The following is a 24195-nucleotide window of genomic DNA, read 5'->3' on the forward strand; positions in this document are numbered from 1 at the left end:
TGTTGTCTCCTTCTCCTGCCTTTAATCTTTCCCAGCATCAGGGTCTTTTCCAATGAGTCAGCTCATCACATCAGGTGGCCAAAGTATTATAGCCTCAGCTTCAGGTGTCAGTCCTTCCAATGAATATTCAGGACTGATTTCCTTTAGGATTGACAGGTTTGATCTCTTTGGAGTCCAAGAGACTCTCAAGAGTCTTCTCCAACACCACAGTTCAAAAGCATCAATTCTTCGGCACTCAGCATTCTTTGGTGCTCAGCTTTCTTTATAGTCCAACTTTCACATCCATACATGACTACTGCAAGAACCATAACTTTGACTAGACGGACCTTTGTTGGCAAAGTAATGTCTTTGCTTTATAATATGCTGTCTAGGTTGGTCACAGCTTTTCTCCCAAGGAGCAAGCGTCTTTTAATTTCATGGCTGCAGTCAACCATCTGCAGTGATTTTGGAGCCCAAGAAAAAGTCCGTCACCATTTCCATTGTTTCCCCATCTATTTGCCATGAAGTGATGGGACTGGAAGCCATGATCTTAGTTTTCTGAATGTTGAATTTTAAGCTAGCTTTTTCATTCTCCTCTTTCACTTTCATCAAGAGGCTCTTTAGTTCCTCTTTGCTTTCTGCCATAAGGGTGGTATCATCTGCGTATCTGGGGTTATTGATATTTCTCCCAGGAGTCTTGATTCCAGCTTGTGCTTCATCCAGCCGGGCATGTTGCATGATATACTCTGCATATAAGTTTAAATATGGAGGGCGACAATATACAACCTTGACTTACTCCTTTCCTGATTTGGAACCAGTCTGTTGTTCCATGTCCACTTCTGTTTCTTCTTGACCTGCATACAGATTTCTCAGAAGGCAGGTTAGGTCAAGGTGGTCTGGTATTCCCATCTCTTGAGTTTTCCACAGTTTATTGTGATCCACACAGCCAAAGGCTTTGGCATAGTCAATAAAGCAGAAATAGATGTTTTTCTGGAACTCTCTTGCTTTTTTGATGATCCAGTGGATGTTGGCAATTTGATCTCTGGTTCCTCTGCCTTTTCTAAATCCACCTTGAACATCTGGACTGTTGAAAACTGGCTTGGAGAATTTTGCTACTTTGCCAGCCTGTGAGATGAGTGCAATTGTGCAGTAGTTGGAGCATTCTTTGGTATTGCCTTTCTTTGGGATTGGAATGAAAACTGACCTTTTCCAATCCTGTGGCCACTGCTGAGTTTTCCAAATTTGCTGGCATATTGAGTGCAGCACTTTAACAGATCATCTTTTAGGATCTGAAATAGCTCAACTGGAATTCTGTCACCTCCACTAGCTTTGTTTATAGTGATGCTTCCTAATAAGACCCACTTGACTTTGCATTCCTGGATGTCTGGCTCTAGCTGAGTGATCACACCATCATGGTTATCTGGGTCATTAAGATCTTTTTTGTATAATTCTTCTGTGTATTCTTGCCACCTCTTCTTAATATTTTTTGCTTCTGTTAGGTCCATACCATTTCTGTCCTTTATCGAGCCCATCTTTGCATGAAATGTTCCCTTGGTTATCTCTAATTTTCTTGACGCAATCTCTGGTCTTTCCCATTCCACTGTTTTCCTCTATTTCTTTGCACTGATCACTGAGGAAGGCTTTCTTATCTCTCCTTGCTATTCTTTGGAACTCTGCATTCAATTGGGTATATCTTTCCTTTTCTCTTTTGCCTTGAGCTTCTCTTCTTTCCTCAGCTATTTATAAGGCCTCAGACAACCATTTTGCCTTTTTGTATTTTTTCTTGAGGATGCTCTTGATAACTGCCTCCTGTACAATGTAACGAACCTCTGTGCATAGTTCTTCAGGCACTCTATCAGATCTAATCGCTTGAATCTATCTGTCACTTTTGTATAGTCAAGAGATTTGACTTCAGTCATATCTGAATGGTCTAGTGATTTTCCCTACTTTGTTCAAGTCTAAATTTGGCAATAAGATTGAGTTGATGTTCTGAGGCACAGTCAGCTCCTGGTCTTGTTTTTGCTGACTGTATAGAGCTTCTCCATTAGGCTGCAAAGAATATAATCAATCTGATTTTGGTATTGACCATCTGGTGCTGTCCATGTGTAGTCTTCTCTTGTGTTGCTGGAAGAGGGTGTTTGCTATGACAAGTGCATTCTCTTGGCAAAACTGCTAGCCTTTGCCCTGCTTCATTTTGTACTCCCAGGCCAAATTTGCGTTACTCCAGGTATCTCTCTTGACTTCCAACTTTTGCATTCCAGTCCCTTATAATGAAAAGGACATCTTTTTTGGGTGCTAGTTCTAGAAGGTCTTGTAGGTCTTTGTAGAACTGTTCAACTTCAGCTTCTTCAGCATTAATGGTTGGGGTACAGACTTGGATTACTATATTGAATGGTTTGCCTTGGAAGTGAACAGAGATCATTCTGTCATTCTAGACTGCACCCAAGTACTGCATTTTGGACTCTTGTTGACTACGATGGCTACTCCATTTCTTCTAAGGGATTTTCGCCCACAGTAGTAAAATTCACCAATTCTAGTCCATTTTATTTCATTGATTCCCCAGGTCCCATCTCCTGTTTGACCACTTCCAATTTACCTTGATTTATGGACCCAACATTCCAGGTTCCTGTGCAATATTGTTCTTTACAGCATCAAACTTTCTGTCACCAGCCACATCCACAACTGGGCATTGTTTTGCTGTGGCTCTGTCTCTTCATTCTTTCTGGTGTTATTTCTCTACTCTTTTCCAGTAGCATATTGGGCACCTACTGACCTGGGAAGTTCATCTTTCAGTGTCCTATCTTTTTGCCTTTTCATACTGTTCATGGGGTTCTCAAGGCCAGAATACTTCAGTGGTTTGCCATTGCCTTCTCCAGTGGACCATGTTCTGTCAGACCTCTTCCCCATGACCCATCCATCTTGGCCCTACAGGGCATGGCTCATAGTTTCACTGAGTTAGATAAGGCTGTGGTACATGTGATCAGTTTGATTAGTTTCCTGTGATTGTATTAAGAGAAGGTATTTTATTCTTCAGAAGACTATACTGTTCTGCAGCTGCCCTTCTGAATCATTTCCACTTCTATCAGATCTTTCCCAGATTGTGTGTTTGCTGGTTTACACATACACTGGGGGTGAGAAAAGAAAGCATACCGCACACAGTGATTACCTTGGAGAGACTGAGAATCTCTGATGAGTCCTTCTCTTCACAGGTACCACAGCTCCCAGGATTTTCCTGGATCAAACCTTGTATCTCTTCCCCAAGTATTGTATATATTGGACTAAGAGACGTGGACCCTCCTGAACAGTAAGTTAATATGTTAGGGTTGAGTTTTGGTCCTGTCCTGGCCACTAATGTTCCATTTGATAGGTTATTTCTGGACTTAACCTGTTGTAGGTCACTATAAAGACAAACCCCACTCCCACATCTGATTGAAAAACTCCTCTTTAGCTAAGGCTTTTTTCCTTTATATCTCACCAGTTTTATTTTAAAGAATTATGATATCCAGTATTTTTCCATGAGAGACATAGATCGACTTGGTATCCAGAAGGTCATGGAACAGACATTCGATCTGCTGATTGGCAAGTAAGTAACTACAATGGATGTCTACTTCTAGGTCCCAAAGAGAACAGGGCAGTAAACTTTGGCCTGTCTCTTAAGATAATGACCTTATAAAAGCAAAACGTACATATAAAAAAATTCAGATCAGAAAGGGAGACTGAAACTTCAGTCATATTCTTCTGGGGCTGGGAGGGAAAACTGCTCGGTGAATTTCTCTTTAGCTCCAATTTTAATGCTTATCTTTCGAGAGGAGAAGCATTCATCATTCCAACTTTTCTCTTCTTCCCAGGCTCAACTATTGCATCATCTGAAAATTTTATATTAAGCAAATCTTGGTGGTATAGAAAGATGACAGGTGAATGCTAATCAAATGCTAGTTAAGAACATTTTCCCAGTGCTGAGTCTTCATTTCTGGGTGATTAATTGCCACCTCGGTAATATACTGTTTCTTAAAGTGTTAAGAAGTATAAATAATTTACTACATAGGTGTTTACTATGTTACCTTCAACCATTTGGATGCCTGGGCTAAACTGAAGTTGGAATTGGGAGATGGTAAGATCGCAGTCATAAATTCAGAGCTGCGGTTCTACTGAGAGAGTAACTAACTGTAACCTAGACCAATCCAACTTCAACTAGAATTTGTCAGAACCCATGTCCTATGGAAGTGAGGAATTCCCTCTATTGACAGTTCTTAATGTAAGAGGCTCTAAAGCCCAGGGTAAATCAGAAATACAAACTGGAGTTAGTCTGAGGCACACAGAACTGAGGGCAAGACTATGAAGTGGTGTGTAAGCACCTAACACAATAACTTTCAGAACAAATCTGGAAATCTGCTGTGTTAATAAAGTACTAGCATGAACAGCAGCAAAACCAAGGAGTTGTAGCTGTAGGAAGGACAAATAACCAAGTACAGCCCAAATGACTTTCTCTTGTTTTCCTCCTTTCAAGAAGACAAAGGCCAATCCATCTGAGTTTCGATATTGATGCATTTGATCCTACACTGGCTCCAGCCACAGGAACCCCTGTTGTAGGGGGACTGACCTATCGAGAAGGCATGTATATTACTGAGGAAATACACAGTACAGGTAAGCAGTGATCAACCTGTTAATTACCTAAATAGATCTGCTGAAGCCTCTTGCCTGCCAGGGGATCTTTTCTAGTATTACATGTCACTGGAGACATTGTTTCTCTTTAAACTTCTATAGCTAAAAGCCATGTGGCCAGGCTAATTTAGAGGCATGTTTGGACCTGGCTGATAACAAAATACATTAGGGTAACACTGAGTAAAAAAAAAAATATTACCCACTTAAACACTTAATAAACACAAGAATAAACTGCCAAACTGATGTAGTTCTTTGCATCTGAATTGTATAAAGGCAGATGAAGACTAAAAGGCAAGCCGAAATAGCTCTAATTTTAACCCTGACACTATGAGACTGGTTCACTGGGAGTTAAGAACATCAAGCTGAAGCTTCCCTTGAAGATATTTCAAAGCTGGACAATACCTTGTGCCCTTTCATAGAAGTCTTATACTAGAGCTTGTTTGCTAGGACCTGTAATATGGGGATACTGGAAGATGAATGGCTGACAGGAAGAGGAGTAAACTGCAAGCTAGGGGATCAAGAGTAGCTACAAGAGGGGAATTCCCTGGTGGACCAATGGTTAGGACTTACTTGGTGCTTTCACTGCAGTGGCTGGGTTCGATTCCTGATTGGGGAACTAAGATCCCACAAGCTTCGTGGTGCAAAAAATTAGTAAAAATTTTTAGAAAAGAGTAGCTACAAGAGGTTACTGTCCCCAAACTCATACTCATTTGCAAACACTTTCCATTTCTGTCAGAAAACTCTTGGTTTTAAGGCTACTTTAAATGACCTCTCATTATAAAATTTAAACAATTACTGAATGGTACTTCATCAACTAGATAAAGCAGTTTGCTTAAATTAATCTACAAGGTGGCAGTAGTCTAGAAATATGGGTAGTATATGTTTTTAACAGTTTGTACCCTCCTGATTTACTTCTGGGCTATGCAAAAGGTCCACATTTAGTAGGTGGAAACGATACAGATGCGTGTGCAGGGACTGGTGGACACACCTGCTCACTGTAGTTCTGCACGGTGCACTGAACTCCACATTGCTCCTAAGGGACGGCACACTGTGCGGATGTGCTAGCATTGAATGTACATGTACTAAAATATAATATCCATAAGTCAATAGGTATATCCATCCATGTATCCAGGCTTTATGGCCACCCTAAATACTCAGATACTTGTATACTCCAATCTAGTTTCTTCTAGTGACTCTTAAAGGAGGTAGATTAACTTCATCCAGAATAACCAACTAAAGATAAACACCCCAGAAGTAGGGCATATATATGTTGATGGGGAGGGGCAGAGGGCAGGCCTAGATAGGTTCTTTTATGCTCTAATCTTCCCGCCTCAAACCCTTTGGCACAAGTACCCAGACCCTTACAGAAGGTAACTGGAGTTCAAACTAAATATGACCAAGTGCAAGATACTGCATCAGTCTGAAGGGAGACCTAAGAACTGTGTCATACATGGAGTCTGTCCTCAGAGTTCAAACTTGCAGGGGTGAGAGTAAGATATGCAGTAACAGCTATACTTTAGGACACATGGTGCCTTAAAAGTTACACAGCGCCAGAGTTCAGAAGTGGGAATAGAGTGCTGGCTAGTGAGACGTGAGAGATTTCATCACACAGCTACAGGCAGGCATCTGGCAGGTCCCTAGAAATACTGGAAATGATACATTTTCCCAACTAGACTGGAAACTCCTACTGCCACCCCTGCTTACCCCTCACCCCGGCCTTGCTCATCCTAACCAGAAAGCCTGTCAAGTCATGCCTGTTATGTTATTAAACAGGGATAATTGACTTAATTACTTTAAAGGTTTCTTTCAATCCTACTCCGGCATTACCAGTGTTTCTAACTTAAATTCATGCCCAAGAGGATGAGGTGTAAGGGCCTTCCTGACAGTGGGTAATTTTCTAGTAGAAAATGACCCTTTCACCTTGGTGTGTTCTACCCAGGTGGGACGACCCTCACTGAAAGAAGCAGCTAGGAAGTTTTCTTTTTGTCCTGCTTTGTGTTTTCAGGGTTGCTCTCGGCCCTGGATCTCGTTGAAGTCAATCCTCGGTTGGCTGTGTCAGAAGAGGAGGCCAAGGCTACAGCCAGCCTGGCAGTGGATGTCATTGCTTCGAGTTTCGGGCAGACGAGGGAGGGAGGGCATGTTGTCTACGACCAACTTCCTACTCCCAGCTCACCAGATGAATCAGAGAGTGAAGAACGTGTAAGAATTTAGGGAATACTGTTTGTTGACACATGTCACAGTGGGCATTCCAGAGCCGTGAGGCGTTTGCGGTGACAGAAACTGAATGATCATCTGGGTCAATACTGCCTTAATGAGAACATTTGTGCATTCTTACAATTGTAAAGTTTCCTTCCCTTTCATTTTGGTGACCGATAATAGTACTGTACATGTATTTGTTTTTTGACGCTCACAGGGTATTAATATGTTGGAGCACTGTGTAAACTTAAAGAAGTCATAAAGGACATTTATTACCTTGGTATATCATACTGGTCTTATTACTGTTCCTTCACATTTCAGTGGTCTTCCGTCTTCCTCCCTCCACCCACAGTCTGGCTACACAGTGCCTTCTTGAACCGCTAGTTCACAGCAGCAATAAGATTTTTTTCCACACCTCTAACGCCATTCATTCACTGAGTGACAGTTCTGGTCCACAAACCCTTCCCTACAGGAGGTTTAATGCCTGCGAAAGAATTTGTAATAAACCAGGCCTCCCAGAATGGCTAGCTCCAGTAAGATGACGATGGAAAGTAGCAGCTTGTTGGTTGTCACTCTACAAAGAGAAGCAAAGTGGGATGTAGTCAGAACTCTGGGTAACCTTATTTCTTTCCATTCTTAATACTGAGGAGTTTGACCTAGGGCCAAGGCAGGATACTGTGAGGCAGACTGAATTTTTGTTTGATCATGTAGCCACTTAGTAACCTGTAAATAATTACTACTATCTACCTCACAAAAATATTGAAAAATGGGGCAATAAGGTACCAAAACATACAAATGTTTTTTTTCTAAAATGTCTTCAAATAGTAATTAGTACTTCACTTTAAAAGTACTTTTTCTATGATGGGCTAATTAGAAAAATATTAAATGTACATGTGAAAAAGTATACCATATTTTAAATCAGCTGAATCAGATTTCAAAGTAGAAGTTCACTACCTAACACATCTACAGCTGTGAGGACACATTAGGAGAAGGGGTGGCGGGAGACTCCAGGGTCCAAGTCCAGCTTGGGTACAAGGAGGTGGTCCTGCTTTAGGATGAGTAACTAGAAGCTGGGAATGCCTTTCAATGTCTTCTCAAACTTCTTGCCTTTCTTTCTCTATAAAGGTAGAAATTTTTCTGACACTCCTATATTCTTTAACACAAAGAATCGAAATCGGACATTTCTTCCTGCTCCACAAGGAACTTACCACTGTTTTGGAAAATCTCATTCTCTTGCTAGTTCCATAACTTGGTTATAGTCTCATTCATACTACCTACACCGACTCACGCCCCAAATTCAGCCTCAGTGCCAATACTTCCCTTCTGCCCATGGCTCTGCTGCTGTCAGCACTTACCTAGACGGTTTTTTCTCAAGTCAGCTCCTTGCTAACAAGACAGAACTCCCAAATAAGGGCTGACTCCCATAAAGGGCAAGCAGAGCCAAAATCAAGTACGAAGCCATAGCAGTGAAAAGTTTTCTAATTAAGTTTTTACAAATTTATTTCCAGGAATGCTCTGTTCCCATGTGCTCTCTTCTTTAAGGAATGTAAACTAGGATAAAAAGTCCTTCCAGTAGACCAGTTTTCCATGGCTCCAAATCATACCAGCATATATACTTCCAAAAATGGATTTTTTTCCTGGGATACTTAACTATGTGATACTCTTTATTTCTTCTGTTTTATCAGTACCTTTGCAAGTCACAGTTTAAAGCTTTGACATTCTCAGCCGAAAGATTAGAATTAAGAGAAATTAATTCTGTGACTAATTTTTAAAACTTACTTTCTGGACATTGAGCGGAGAATCTTCCGACTTTTGCTCAAGTTTTCACTTGTATTTACCAGCTGAGAAGAGAAAATAGCAATTATTTCCCTCTTCTTACAGAAGTACACACTGTAGAACTGAACCTGAGTAAATTGACGGGTGTTAAAGGGTTTATGTTGAAAAACTCCCAGAAATCAAATCAATTTAAATGATGGCCTCTGTAAATAGAAGAAACTGGAAAGGACAAGATACTCTAATACTTATCAATAAGGCCTAGGAATGATTGTATCCCAAGGCTGCTGTGAGGAGACCTCTGGGACTGAGCTAATCCTTCACTGTGGCTACACAAAACAAAGTCTTCAAGTGTACCTTGCCAGTAACCGAAGTAACTCTGAGCAACTTAAGATGTGAATTTCATCAGCCAAACTCCAGGAGAGCCTCCTGAGTTAATGTTTGTTTTTATAGGCTGGTGGATTACCACTTTTGAGATCTGGTTCTTTTTCCTTTTTTCTTTACCCTTTTAAGAGATACTTACATTGAATTATGAAAGGAATTAATCTTTTTTTTAAAAGCCTTTTTTTCCCCCTTTTTGTTGCCTGTTACTAACCTATATAGCTGGAGGATATTTCAACAGATGCCACCTGCCATCTGTTCCTGTTCACCAGTGGCCTTGGTTAAGTTGATCTCTCAGCTCATTCCTCAGCTTTTAAATTCAACTAATCCATCTAGTAAGTTCAAAAGTAAAAACAAATAAACCATGCAATCTGCAAACAAGCTGCTTTCTCTGCAGCTTACTTGAATTCAGTACTTTACTGTGAATTTTCACTGAGGAGGGTGATACCTGACTTGATTTTAAGAGTGGAGAATTATGGCCACTAACGTGGGAAAATAACAGCTCAGTGTGGGGATTTGAGACGACCTTCTCATGTCTAAGTCTTGCCCACAGTATCTGTGTTTCGTTTATCTGCCTCATGCTCTTAACACAGCATTCCATTGGCAGTTTTTAAAATTCCTTTGCAGATGGTACAGAAAGGAAGAAATAAGTTGTTTTTCAGAGCCTCTTAGAGTGATAGTAGATAGAGGCCACAATATAGTCATCATTTGGCCTAAGGATTTTGTTTTCTCACAGTGATCTCCCCTAGTGTGTAGCAGTAGTGGTGTTAGTTGCTCAGTCATATCTGACTCTGTGACCCCATGGACTGTAGCCCGCCACGTCCTCTGTCCATGGGACTTCCTAGGCAAGAATACTGGAGTGGGTTGCTGTTTCCTACTCCAGGGGATCTTCCCGACCCAGGGATCGAACCTCTGTCTCCTGTGTCTCCTACACTGCAGGCGCATTCTTTACCACTGAGCCATCAGGGAAGCCCATGATCTCCCTTACCTTAGGTTAAGAAGAGTCCAGGATTAAACCTCTTTAAATTGTCGGTAGTACTATTTTATGACATGTGGAAAATAGCTTTGGCTCTAAATGACAGGAAAGCTAGAATCTTTTAAAGCAAATGTTGGCTTTCATAAGAATAGCAGGTGTTCTACTAGACGTGTGAGAGACAGAAATTTAGTTCATAATACAGGACCTAATAAAAGGATGGTATGGCTACAATGCTATTTGACAATCTTCAATAAATGCAGAAACTGGGTTTTATGCAATCTCACTCCCCCTGCCCAATGACCTCTAAATCTTACAAGTAAAATTACTTCCAAGGGATATGTTTTAGTCAAGCAAATTACGAACAGAGAAAGCATAAGAACCTAAAAAATCATACCCTGAATTTGGAACTGTGGTAGCTTCTGACAGCATCAGGGTGTAATGGGCCCACCTACTTTCCCCATTTTTGCCCCTCTCCCTATCCACCCAGACTTACTCTATTCTTGGTACGTTCCAATTGGTCACGTTGCTCCCCCAGCTCTTCTATGATTTCTGAGCCAATCTGGTCAGTCTCTGCGGCAATACGATGAGAACGCTCAATACTCTGGGTGGCCCGGTTCAGGCTGTCAGTGCCTTGCAGAAGCAATGCCCTTTGAGACTGTAGCCGATTCTGACAGGAGTATGGAAGGGAATTGTTAGACTTCTTCCATTATAAATGAATTTATAAGAAGGGATATAATGTGTAGTAATTTTCATTACTTGTAAGACAATCAAAGATGCTAATGAATCAGACTACAAGAGAACCTGGGGTTCAATCTAGGATCACAATACCTCCCAGTCCACTGCTTGTTACATGTAAGTGAGGCAAGGAAAGGATTCAATACACCAGAGCATCTTCCTTGTGCTCCTGATGAATCTGAACTGACTCATGTGCTTCCTGGACTAACAACTTCTGAGAGGCAATGGCCCAGATCTGGGATGCAGGAGCTACCTGAAAATGCATACATCCTATCATTTTGATAGGGTAAACCAACTAAACTCTACCGCCTTAGAGATAGTGTAATTCACTGAAAGTTCCCACTGATTGGTACTGAGTGACCACAGAATAAGCTATTCGTGTTTAGCACACACAGAAATCACTTAAAAGTGTGAAAGACTACTCCTCTCTGGAAAAAAGTAGCTACACTCTTGGTAAGCATCCAAAGAATTTCGCCTCAGGCCAAACACAGAAGACAAATACTGAAGTTGTTACACTGGTGATTTACTCTCAGGGGAGGTAGTATCTGGGGCCAAGTAAGCGCCCTATTTCTGAAACTCCACCAAAGTATTATTCCACCTATTCCTAAGCACAGGAGGCATGAGGACCGAAGCAGCCTTTGTCAGGCCAGAAATAACTACTGACAGAAATGGAGGCAGCTCTAAGTCCTCAGCTCTTCAGAGCACACGTGCGTACAAACTCTGGAAAAGGGGTCAGCTCACAAGGCCTGTTACTGAGCAGGTGACCATTAGCACTCGATACCACCAGTAAGAAGCTGAAAAGATGTGTTTCCAGATCAGAAGCAACAAGAAGGCTTTTTCACTTCATATACAGCATACAGACGAGTGAGTGAGGAAACCACTGAATAAGGCTGAAATGAACCCCAGTTTACACTGGCTTAAAAGCAGCAGGAAAACAGCATTTTTAAACATAAAAGATGAGGATTTTCAACTGAGTGGGCTTAAGAAAGAGCAGGGAGAGACAGTAAGGTCACATGAATCAACCCCAGATTTGGAACAGTAATTCTACTGAAAGTACTTTATATACCTATATTGTTTTTATAATTTCTGAAACTAATAATTTTAAAGCAAAATTATTGCTTGGAATTATCTTCCCCCCTTTTGTTTTTGGGGCTTTTTGGGTCACAGATGACCAAAGTCACTGTACACCTTTCATCTCACTTTTAACAAGCGCTACTTGCCTGCATTTTCCCACTCTCCTTTGAAAATTTTACATCATTCTCAAGTACTCTAGTTTTCACATCAGGAATGTCAGGCCACTATCATTTGAATATCTCTTAAGCCATATTTAGGAGGGTGCTTCATGAAACAGGATTTGTTTAATCAGCCTTTCTACATCCATACAGTCTGCACTAGTGGGCCCCCTTCCACTTCTCTCCCACATTACCAGCCAGGCCATTTCTACTTCGTGCTGTGGAATATAGTCCCAAATGTAACACATGAAATTTAACCTTTGTGAAGCTTTTCTCCTTTACCTACCTAGCTTCTTTAGACAGTTTGAGAATATACATTTTCAATTTAGTAGTCTAATTTTATAAATGAGAACACTGGAGGCTAGAGAGGCAGCCTGGCTCACTTTCTATTATGATGAAGTAAGGCGTCAGCCCCCTTTTTGGGAAGCATCCTGCTTTCTCTACTGTATCTGGGCTATTGGGCCATCTTGATACAAATAACAATGCTCTGATAAGTTAAAATCTTAACTGAACTCTGGGGGGATATGTGAGAAAGAAACTGGATTGGTGAATCAGACTAGAGTCCAGGTATAATATGAATAGGTAACACTTGTTTATCACCACTACCCATCAAGCACTGTTTTATACATAAAGGATACAAAAAAATCTAAACAGGTAAATTGCTTGGAATGATCTGCATTAAATTCAGTAGAAGCAGGCACCCAAGGGGAGAAGGGAAATTGGATGCAAGAAAGAAGAGGGAAAAAACCAGGCGTACTTGTGGAGTATTTGAACTGTACTCCACAATTTGGTTAATCATTGTGCCACAGACCCACAGGACAAAGATGGCTAAAACTCACCATATGCTCGTTCTCCACAGCGTATGTGCCATATTTCATGTCTCCTCGGGCCCCAGGAGTGGCTGTCAAAGGCGTACTTCTCACTTCCCGATGGAGTTTGGCAAGGTCCTTCCGGTAGGTTCGCAGCTTAGACATCATAGGGTTACGAAAAGATAGGGGTGCATAACGCAGTTCCTCTTCCATCTCTGCCAGCTAGGAAGGCAGAAAGCAGTGAGTAGACGGCCTGCTTCTATTCTCTCTCATATGGGTAATATGTCTAGTTTGGACTAATCAAACCACAAGCAATCCTAAATAAATACTCAACATGTGGCCCAGGAAGGGAAGGACCACACGTGACACCTTTACTTCATTACTGAGTGCTTGGTGCAGTGCCCAGCAGGCACAGAACAGGTCTTCAAAAGGTATGTGATGAATGAGTGAGAAAACTAACAAGTAGCTTATAGCTACTTATAGCTTATTAAACATTTTGACATGTATTCTCTCACAACAGATCAAAACGGTAGGAAATACTTTTACTTCATATATGAGACTTGAAGAAACCTGTTCAAGATTACATAAATCAGGATTCCAGATCTTCATACTCTTTTCAGTATACCAAGTTCTTAGCCTGTTATGGTCCAAGTGCTATCACGAAGCACTTAGGGACCTACTGTACTAAAAATGATTAGGGGTATGGCATCAAGGTTCTTCCCTTCCTCCACCTGAAAATCAACTGTCTGTGTCCATGTGAGAATAACCAGGGGTCCAGATCATTTCCATTTTTCTGGGACAAGTAAATTGTAACACATAGAATCATTTGTAAGAGCCCATGAGTCATTTTCTTCTGCTTTGGATGGCTAGAGTAGGACTGGTTAACTTTAGAAAATGCTACCAAGATGTTAACTGAAAAAGAGGCCTAGCTCTGTAACAGATATCACAGATATATGCCCAGTAATGCAGAGGTATTAGAAAAGTTTCTGGTACTCCCATTATGAAGGTGATAGTTTCCATAGTCTGGTAGGCTGATCCTCCTTCAAATACATGCAGAGCGGAAAAAAAAGGATGCAGATGGGCTTAACTTCTCAAAACTTCATTGGAATAAAGGAGGTATTCTTCAACAAACAATAAAGTTCTCTGGCTTAAAAAGAATTCTTCAGTCTACTCTGGGGTAGCAGATACTAGAGGCAACTATTTCTTTGGAGTGCTACCAGAGATCGAGATTTTAGCTCCAGCTTCCTAAAAGGGTTTGCTAAAGCTAGACACAATGCGATGAAGACAGAGGATCCTTACTTCTAAAAGGTAAGAGCAAAAATTGCTTTCTTTCTTTTTTTCTTAAAGAAAAGTCACAGGTTAAATGAAGCAGTTCTTAAACTGCTTAGCAACCTGGACCAACTTCTGATAAGCTTAGGATCCTGACTGAGAACTCATCCTGACCATGCATACCTTGCCCAAGGTACCAAAACCTATTTTTCAAAACAAGGCAATGTGAGTAGGAACCACCTCTGAGCTCCATTTTCTGTGACAGTAAATTTAACAAAGGAGAGTAAGTTATCTTAATGGCCAGCTTTTAAAAAGTGCTTTCAAAAGGCCACCTAGGTAAAAGGAGAATGTCCTTATTGTATCAGCAATGTTTTATCAAGGACTCACAGAGGAATCTTCAAGTTTTACTCAAATACCCATCCCCATCAACTGGCCTCATTTAGTAAGAAATAATCAAAACTAAGGTCAATAGACAGGAACAGTTAAATCTGTGATCATAATGTCATAAGCATTACTTCTGGCAAAGACCAACAGACAGGAAGAGGAAATAGGACTTGTTCCTGTTCTCACCGTTTCATTTGCTTCCTGTTGCTTTTCATCGAAATCTCTGATCAACTTCTTCTTCTCTTCTGGAAAAGACAGATGAGTTTTAAATACTCAATCCTGCTTCCAAACATTTATTTGTAGAGAACATACCCTCTGCTTAGAATATATTCCCCATTTCCTTTCTGGGGGTACCCTACAGAACTTAATCACCCCTGAAAGACATTTAGAAAAGTAAGAGAACTAGTTACCAGAATTAATGGGGGGGGGGGGTAGATGGATGGTATTATCACTGGCATTTAAGTGGCCAGGGAACAAGAATACCTAAACTAGGGACAGTCCTGTGTAACAATGATCTGGCCCCAAAGACCAACAGCATTCCTACTAAGAAAGAAAACAGGTCTAATTATCGTCAATCTTTTTTCACCAACCTAACAAAGGGACCAGGCACGCTTTGATCAATAAGAATGTTTAACAATACCAGTTCTCTGAAGTCTTCATCCCCATGGTAAATCACATCTCTACATTAACACTTATCCACTGCTTTTCTGCAAAATATATTCAAAGCCCACCTACTTTGCTCTCTGGAGAGCCTGCAAGGCACACAGCACAAGTTTCTTAGCCATACCCACCGGCAGTAGTATAGGAAATGATCTAAAATACCACTGACTCACACAGGGGAAAATGTCATTCCTTGTTCAATCCTTTGCATCCTGTCATTTTAGTTCTAGTATGTCTTTAATACCTAAAAACTACTAATCTCCTCTTTAAAAAAACAGAACAGGCTTTAGCCTCAAAGCAAGGACATCTAACTAAACCAGCACTGTTTTGTCTTCATTGTAGCTTTTCTGATCATATAGCTAGGTTCTATAGATTTTTCATCTAAGGCAGTGATATAAAGTGTCCTTTTAAAGTAACTTTATATGTTAAATAAATGCATTTTACATGAAATACTGATATAAAGGAAATAATTACAGTAAAAATGGTGCTTAGACACACCACAATGATGAAGTGAGTACCTGGTAAACTTTGTATGGGGGGAAGTGCTGGGGAGTAAATGAGCTTAGGTTTTGGTCTTAGCTTTGGGCCTAACTCAACATGTAAGCCGGATAATTCTCTTCATCTTTTTGGGACCTAACCTCCCTCCTCGGCTAGGAAATGAGGAGGCAAATCACACCTAAGAAGGAAAACTTAGCCCTATTTATGAGGAGTTTGTTTTTTTTCAAATGTATACAGCAAAATGAATGTTCTCCCCGGAAATCTACACATACTCTACTTATTACCACAAACTGTCACTGTTTATAATATTTTTTGAACTCATCTTTTGGGATTACATTCACAATCTGGGATACTTTTTTTTAAATTGTGGTAAAATAATATAAAACTTACCATTTTGACCATTTTAAGTGTACAGTTAAGTGGCATGAAGTACATACACAATATTGGGCAACCATCACTGCTATCCATCTATAGAACCTTTGCATCATCCCAAACTCTACACCCAGTAAACACTAACTCCCTATATGCCCTCCCTTCAGACTCTGGTAACCATGATTCTACTTTCTGTGTCTATGAATCTGACTACTCCAAGCACCCCCATATAAGAGGAATCATACAGTATTTGTCTTTTGTGTTTGACTTATCTTGCTTAGCATAAAACCTCCAAAGTTCCTCCATACTGTAGCATGTATGAGGACAATCTATGTGTTTTTCACTCAGTGTGATTTCTAAATACAAGCCAGCACTGCCATCAACTGAAGAAAGAGCAATCTTTACCAATGCCAAGAAAACAGTAGAGTATAAGACCTATGAAGGGATGGCATGTGGGTACTCAACATGCTATCCTAAGATTTTCTTGGATAATTTTGTTTACCCTGATTTTCATCTCACACCTTGACTTTCAAACCCAATCCCATGTTGGAAGTAACACCACTGTCATGCTTTATATAGATTTTACATTGTGTTAATCACATAGCATCTACCATGTCAGCTGTCCACTACTTTTTAACGTAAATCACTTGGCTGTATATATTCTATATTCTCAACTTGAGCTCAGTCTCCCTCTGAGTAGAGGAATTTACTTTTTCTTTTGTACATCCCATAGGTTCTAGAACTCTAAACCTGGTAGGGTGCTTCTTAGACACTGTTATTGCCTGCAAGAGTCAAGCGACAATCCACCCTTTACTAAGCGGCATTCATTGTCATGCGCATTCCCTTAATAGGTATTCCAGGTGAACTATTTTTCACCACACACTGCTCACAACGCACCACCCACCCCCTCAAAAGGAGAAAGTTCAGACAAAGCAAAAGGCCTACCTCTTGACCAGCCATGAGGTAACCACCATGAAATTACCACCACAAGTGAAAGTGTTAGTTGTTCTTTGCAACCCCATAGACTGTAGCCCATCAGGCTTTCCTGTTCATGGAATTCTCCAGGCAAGAACACTGGAGTGGGTAGCCATTCCCTTCTCCAGGCATCTTCCCTGACCCAGGGATTGAACCTGGGTCTCTCACACTGCAGGCAGATTCTCCCTGTCTGAGCCAGCAGAAGTGCCAAAGCAGCCTTATTATCCTTGAGTGGGCTATGTTTCCACCCATCAGCAGTGAAATAATATCTGCAATCAAGAATGGCTACTTCCATGGAGAGCTATCATATTTTACAATCAGCATTCACGAAAGTGTTGAGTGCCACCACTCCTCTGAAGAGACACATCTCCAAACGCAAGCACACTCACTCACTCCTGATCCAAGATGACAGAGTTCTATAAGGGCGCTCTGGTCCTAGATTTTTCTACATCTCTGTTAGTCCTAAGTTCTCCTCGTTTAATCTTTGTTAAAGGATATGAATGTCTGCTTTCCTAAGAGACAAATTCTAGAATAATTCAAAGAAGGCAGCTGTATAATAAGAATTGGGGTAGGGGGGTGGCAAGGTAGTCCACAGAGTCTTGATCCTTTCACTAACTTCCCTGCATGATTCTGTTATTCTCAGTCTTTTTGGAATACTCTACTCTCTGATTTCATAAGACATATATTCTCCTAGGAGTGCTCTACAGCCTATACACTTTTAAAGATTCAAGAGATGGAACCCCTACCCAACTGAGAGGTATCGATACCTGTTCCTTTATGCTTTGCTCAGAATTGTGAAATTAATGAATGTTAAGAGCTAAGATGGCCCTCAGAAATCATCTAGTCTAACCTCATTTTACAGTTAAGGAAACCAGAGCCTGGAGAAACTGTCTTCCCCAAGGCCATAGAAAAGAGAAGGTGTGTAGCAACACTAGTTACAGAATGCAAGTCTCCTGACTATGGCACTGTACACCATGTACACGATGGCACTGAGGGATATTTTCATGCTCTCAAGGTACACAGGTATAATCCTTTCAAATCTCTTCATTTTTTAGGGAGCTAGAATTAACACTATAATCAACTACAAAACAGCAAGACTGATACCAGGTAGAATGGACACCGGAAACTCAGAAAAAATGAGCTACTCTAAATAACACTATTCTTGACCCCTCATGTCTTTCCAAACCATTCACATGTGAGTGACTCACTCTGCAGCCGAATGTTTGGTAAACTAGGTGCATGGCAGCACAATGTCTCAGACACGGAATAAAATGGAAACAGCCAGCTCTGAAAGTGCTAGAGGAAGCCCACCTCATCTCAACCAAGGTGGCAGCCTCTCCATCTTGTAGAAAAAGAAAAGAAGGTAGCTCAGTCATGTCCAACTCTCTGTGACACTCCGGACTATACAGTCCATGGAATTCTCCAGGCCAGAATACTGCAGTGGGTAGCCTTTCCCTTCTCCAGGGGATCTTCCCAACCCAGGGATCAAACCCAAGTCTTCCGCACTGCAGGTGGATTCTTTACCAGCAGAGCCACTTGTTCAGTTCAGTCACTCGGTCGTGTCCAACTCTTTGCGATCCCATGAATTGCAGCACGCCAGGCCTCCCTGTCCATCACCAACACCCGGAGTTCACTCAGACTTGCGTCCATCAAGTCAGTGATGCCATCCAGCCATCTAGCAGTTTGAATTTTCACAGCCCCAGAATGACTCATCTTGGTCCATTAGAACTGTGGAAATAACTTCAGTTTCAACAGGATCTTTAAAATCTGTGATTAATGCTTTTGGTGCTTCCTTGCAGCATTTCTAGGACCTACATCCTCTTTGCAGACCTCATGGTTAACCTGGATCTCACACCATAAAGGAAATTAAAGCATCAGATCACTCTAAGCCTGGTTCCTCAATTATAAATAAGAAATATAACAGCACTGACCTGTATAGTTGTCTGAAAAAGACAATACACATAACAAACACGCAGCAAATGCTAAGCACATTAGGGCTCAACAAACAGTGACTACCAGTGTTTTTAAAGTAAATTCCTAGGTAGGAAGAACTAAGCAAAAACTAAATTTAAAGAATATGAAGTGTTGGAAAAATTAAAATTCTGCAGTCAGTGAGTAATTGTGTTTACCAACATGCTACATATGGTCCTCCATAGTTATCATTTTTTCTGGTTTCCAAAATAATGAAGTTTTGTGTATAGCAACTGAAATTTAAGTGAATTAAAGTGAAAAACTGAATAATTTTACAATGTTCATTACAACATGTGGAGAGATGCCTTCAGGTGCTACGAAACTAAAACTAGAAATCATGACTCTAGGTACTTACTGTATTGACTGGATAAGAATTTACAGCAGCCTGAGATATGTGGAGAGACCTCTTCAGATGCTGCAAAACTAAGACTACTGTTGTGGGTGTTTAAAGTAATAATGGATTAATAAGTATCACAAATGCTAATGGACTGTCACTTCCATACAAACTTCCTAAAGTAGGACACATTGCGTCTGTTAATCCTATCCTTTTTAAAAATAGGTGTATACATTGATTTTAAAAGTGATGACAATATGGAAAACATGGTAAATAAAATCACCTTCAGTTTCAACATTTAATCATATGTTGAGTTACTATTCTCTTCCCAACAACTCACAGTATTTATACAACCATTCAGCAAATATTTATAGAGCACCAAGTATGTACTAGGCATTGTTCTAGGTGCTTGAGTGCTAAGTCACTTCAGTCATGTCTGACTTGCTTCGACCCTATGGACTGTAGCCTGCACCAGGCTTCTCTGTCCATGGGATTTTCCAGGCAAGAGTACTGGAGTGGGTTGCCATATCCTTTTCCATCTAGGTGCTTAGGATATATAATTAACAAAACAGACAAAATATAGAGCTTACAACAGAAGAGGAGGGAACGCTTCCAAAGTCTTTTATGAGGCCAGCACTACATCGATACCAAAACCAGAGAACATCACAAGAAAAGAAAATTACAGGCCAATATCCCTGATGCAAAAATCCTCAACAAAATATTAGCAAAATGAAGGGCATTTTCCACCAAAACAGAACAAACAATCCAAAAATTTGTATGGAACCACAAGAGACCACAATTAGCAATTTTGAAAAAGAAGAACAAAGCTGGAGGCATCATGCTTTCTGATTTCAAACTACAGCTGACCCTTGAACAAGGGTATGAATTGGGCAGGCCCCCTTATAAACACATTTTTTTCAATAGTAAATTCTACAGTACCATATAACCTATGGTTGGCTGAGTCTGCAGATACTGAGGAACCTTGGATAGGAGGGCCAACAAGCTACACTTGGATTTTCAGCTACACAGAAGGTTGGTGTTCAAGGGTTAACTGTATATTATAAAGCTATAGTAATGAAAACAGTATGGTAACTGGCATTAAAACAAATTCAAAGCTCAATGGAATGGAAAAGACAGCCCAGAAAAAAAATCCACCAATGTATGGTCCCCAGCATATTTTTGTGCCTCTCTTTCAACCTCTACTCAGTCACCAGCATTCTCCTTCTAAAATACAACCATATGGTCCGATTTTTAGAATCTGTATTTTGTTCAGGATATTTGCATCTGTGTTCATCAGGGATAGTGGCCTGTATTTTTCTTTTCTTGTGATGTCTTCTGCCTTTGGTATCAACATGGGCTGCCTTTTAAAAGAATTTAAAATCCTTTACTGACTCTCCATATCAAGTTTAGATGTCTTAATGTGATATTTAGGTCCCTTAGTGGAAACAGTGTCAGACTTTATTTCTTTGGGCTCCAAAATCACTGCAGATGGTGATTGCAGCCATGAAATTAAAAGACACTTACTCCTTGGAAGGAAAGTTATGACCAATCTAGGTAGCATATTCAAAAGCAGAGATATTACTTTGCCAACAAAGGTCCGTCTAGTCAAGGCTATGGTTTTTCCTGTGGTCATGTATGGATATGAGAGTTGGACTGTGAAAAAAGCTGAGCGCCGAAGAATTGATGCTTTTGAACTGTGGTGTTGCAGAAGACTCTTGAGAGTCCCTTGGACTGCAAGGAGATCCAACCAGTCCATTTTAAAGATCAGTCCTGGGTGTTCTTTGGAAGGACTGACGCTAAAGCTGAAACTCCAGTACTTTGGCCACCTCATGCGAAGAGCTAACTCACTGGAAAAGACTCTGATGCTGGGAGGGATTGGGGGCAGGAGGAGAAGGGGACGACAGAGGATGAGATGGCTGGATGGCATCACTGACTCGATGGACATGAGTCTGAGTGAACTTCGGGAGCTGGTGATGGACAGAGAGGCCTGGCGTGCTGCGATTCATGGGGTTGCCAAGAGTCGACTGAGCGACTGAACTGAACTGAAAGGTCTGGCTGTGTCTTACTTACCTCATCTACTATTGATCTCCTACACACATCTTGTTTCAGTCACAGTTCTGAATATTTGACTTTTCTTTTCCCCTTCCTTTGTTGTCTCTTCTCACTTCCCCTCTCAGGCAAATTCCCACTCAACCCTTTACACTCAGAAGTTCTCCTTTCTGAGAAGCTTTCCTCTCACTCCCCTACGGCCATGTTAGCCTTCCTGTCACGGTCTCAAAACTATCTTAGGACTCATCACACACTTTGGAAATCTCCCATTTAAGGCAAGAACTCACAGAACTCCCCAGACCCAGGATATTGAGTGATTCATAATTCTTGATAGATGTTTATTGAAAATACTGAATTCAATTACAGAGCATAAGCTAAATGCAAGGGATGTGTTATGTATTAATGTATTATTCAGTGACTATATTATTCAGTGCCTAATAATTCATGATAGGAAAGCTTTGGAAAGCCTATGAAGTCGTCTTAGTACAAGAAAAAAAGGATTCAGAGATGACACCCCAGTATGTTTGCTTAATTAAATCCAACTTATTCAACAAATATTTATTGAGGAATATAAACAAAGCAGTGAATAAAGGGACTGAAGGCTGTTGAAATTCTTATAACCTGAGGATATGCAAATACTATATAATACTTACCCACTGAACAACTAAGTGTTACCAGCAACTTGTGTGGAGACTATTTTGTACCTGGGTAGAAATTCACACCTTTTTGATTGTCCTCAGGTAGATGACAAAAGTGAATACAACTAAGTTTTCTATTTTTGGAAACAGAATGTCCTTTGGCATTATTTAGCCTTCCCTGATAGCTCAGTTGGTAAAGAAGTCGCCTACAATGCAGGAGACCAAGTGCAATGCAGGAGACAGGGGTTTCAATCCCTGGGTTGGGAAGATCCCCTGGAGAAGGAAATGGCAACCCACTCCAATCTGGGAAACGCCATGGACAGAGGAGTCCGGTGGGCTACAGTCCATGCGGTTGGAAAGAGTCAGACACGACCTAGCAACTAAACCACAACCACACCCTTACAAAAACAAATCTTGCAAAATTTAAATCAACACCAGGTGAAAAAAATGATCTATTTTTCAACCATGTAAATCAGATCCAATCACTCTCCTGTTCTGTAGCCTTTAACTTCAAGTCACTGTATTTAGATAAAGATGCAAATCTTTCACCAGGGTTCACGTGGCCCCACACAATCTGGCCCTTTAAAACCTTATCTATTACTATTATTTCCTTTGCTCATTCCACCCTAAACACACTGGCCCTTTAGTTCTTCCTAGAGCATACCAAGCTCACTTCTGCTTAAGGACTATTGCAGTACTATTCTGGAGAAGGAAATGGCAACCCACTCCAGTCTTCTTGCCTGGAGAATCCCAGGGATGGGGAAGCCTGCTGGGCTGCCGTCTATGGGGTTGCATAGAGTTGGGCACGACTGAAGTGACTTAGCAGCAGCAGCAGTACTAGTCTGTCCTCCTGAAACTTATTTCTCCCAAATTTTTGCATGGTTCAGTCCCTTACTTCAAGTCTCTGCTCAAACGTTACCTCCTCAAAGAGGCCTTTCATAGCCATCCAATTTACAATTAGAGCTTCCCCATTCCTTGCCCTGCTTTATTTTCCTGTATGGCCCTTAACACCACTTCCAAATATTTATATCATCATCGACCCATAAGAACAGAGGTCTCTAAGTCTTTTCACAGCAATTTGCAATATTACCAGCATCTACACAGTGCCGAGTGCACAGCAGCCTCTCTTAATAACTATATGTTAAACAAAAGTATGAGTTTCATTCTCATCAGAGTCATTCAATTCATGTGACCTTAGGTAACAGAGCAAACACTCAAGCTTCCACGCTTCAGGAAAAGCAATGAAAGTCTCATCGGCCTTGCCATCAAGATCTACTTGTTTTAAGGCAAAGAACTATGATAGACCTTCCTATACAGATTCAATCAAAAAATTCTTAGCTCCCCCAAGACAAGCTTGCAGCACACTGCATTATGAAATCAAGGGGCAGGAAGGTCTAAGCAGAGGTCATAAAAGGATCGCACCTGAAGGCCACCATCCTCATTTTAAAGACCAATCCCTCCCCCAACCCCTACCCGCCCCCAAGACTGGTTATTTACACCAGCCTCCAAAGTTATGATGGCTTTGGGTTTTTAACCCTTTTTGTGCTACAGGTCCTTTGCCAATCTGGTGAAAACTATGGGCCTCTTTGGAGAACACTTTCAAGCGCGGAAAACAAAGTACTGAGAGCCACAAAGAAAACCAATTATACTCAGTTTACAGATTTAAGGGTCACAGGTATAAGGTCTCTCATGCCCATCTTGCCACAGTGAAAATGAAACGAGCGAACTCTGAAGGCAACAGGGGATTCAAGAGAGAGATGACACTCCGTGGTGGACCCCTGGGTACCTAAGTGTCAGCACGGAGATTCTGGACGCCGGGACTCAGCCAGGCCTAGGGGGCGTGCCTGAGGACGCCAAGCGAGAGACGGGAGGGTGGGTCTGGAAAGGAGGTGGGGGTTCTTCCTCCCGGTGCTAGCGGAGCGCTGTTCCCGTTGTCTCATCCCGCCCCCACCTCACCTGTCCCTGCCATCCCCAGGAGCCGCTCCGGCACCCCTCGTAGGTCTTCATGGAGGCCGCGGAAGATCTCGTGCAGTTTCTCGAAATGCTCCGAGGAGGCGGCGGAGGTGGCCATGGCGCAGGCCGCTCTCGAGCAGCGGGCGCCGAGATTCTGGGCCCAGGGCCCGCTCCTACTCCGCCGTCAGCCGCCCAGCCCCTCAGGCATCACGGCGACCGCCGCCACAGTCCCCCGACGAGGCGCTTCCGGGGCCGCGGCGGGGTCCTCCCGGGCCGGAACGCCCATCCCCTGCTTGCCGTCACTGACGGCGCGCCGGGCGTCAAAGCCTGACAGAAAGTTAGTCTGGCT

The 24195-nt window shown here is 41.5% G+C and overlaps 2 protein-coding genes across 2 annotated transcripts in view; one reads left to right on the forward strand and one right to left on the reverse strand.

Annotated features, from left to right (window-relative positions):
• ARG2 (arginase 2) overlaps positions 1-7120 on the forward strand; it is a 39799-nt gene extending 32679 nt beyond the window's left edge. The window contains exons 5-8 of the mRNA XM_004010737.5: positions 3189-3283; positions 3458-3562; positions 4487-4623; positions 6647-7120. Of these exons, the coding sequence (XP_004010786.1) occupies positions 3189-3283; positions 3458-3562; positions 4487-4623; positions 6647-6852 (543 nt within the window). The 3' untranslated portion in view covers positions 6853-7120. The remainder of the gene's footprint in view (positions 1-3188; positions 3284-3457; positions 3563-4486; positions 4624-6646) is intronic.
• Positions 7080-24094, reverse strand: VTI1B (vesicle transport through interaction with t-SNAREs 1B). The gene is made up of 6 exons (XM_004010736.5): positions 23850-24094; positions 14583-14641; positions 12774-12965; positions 10461-10634; positions 8617-8678; positions 7080-7411 (listed from the first exon to the last, which is right to left on the reverse strand). The coding sequence occupies exons 1-6, from the start codon at positions 23962-23964 to the stop codon at positions 7315-7317; spliced, it is 699 nt and encodes a 232-aa protein (XP_004010785.3). The 5' UTR covers positions 23965-24094; the 3' UTR covers positions 7080-7314.
• Between the last annotated feature and the right edge of the window lie 101 nt (positions 24095-24195).

Source organism: Ovis aries, chromosome 7, assembly GCF_016772045.2.
Source record: "Ovis aries strain OAR_USU_Benz2616 breed Rambouillet chromosome 7, ARS-UI_Ramb_v3.0, whole genome shotgun sequence".
In the NCBI taxonomy this organism is placed as follows: domain Eukaryota; kingdom Metazoa; phylum Chordata; class Mammalia; order Artiodactyla; family Bovidae; genus Ovis; species Ovis aries.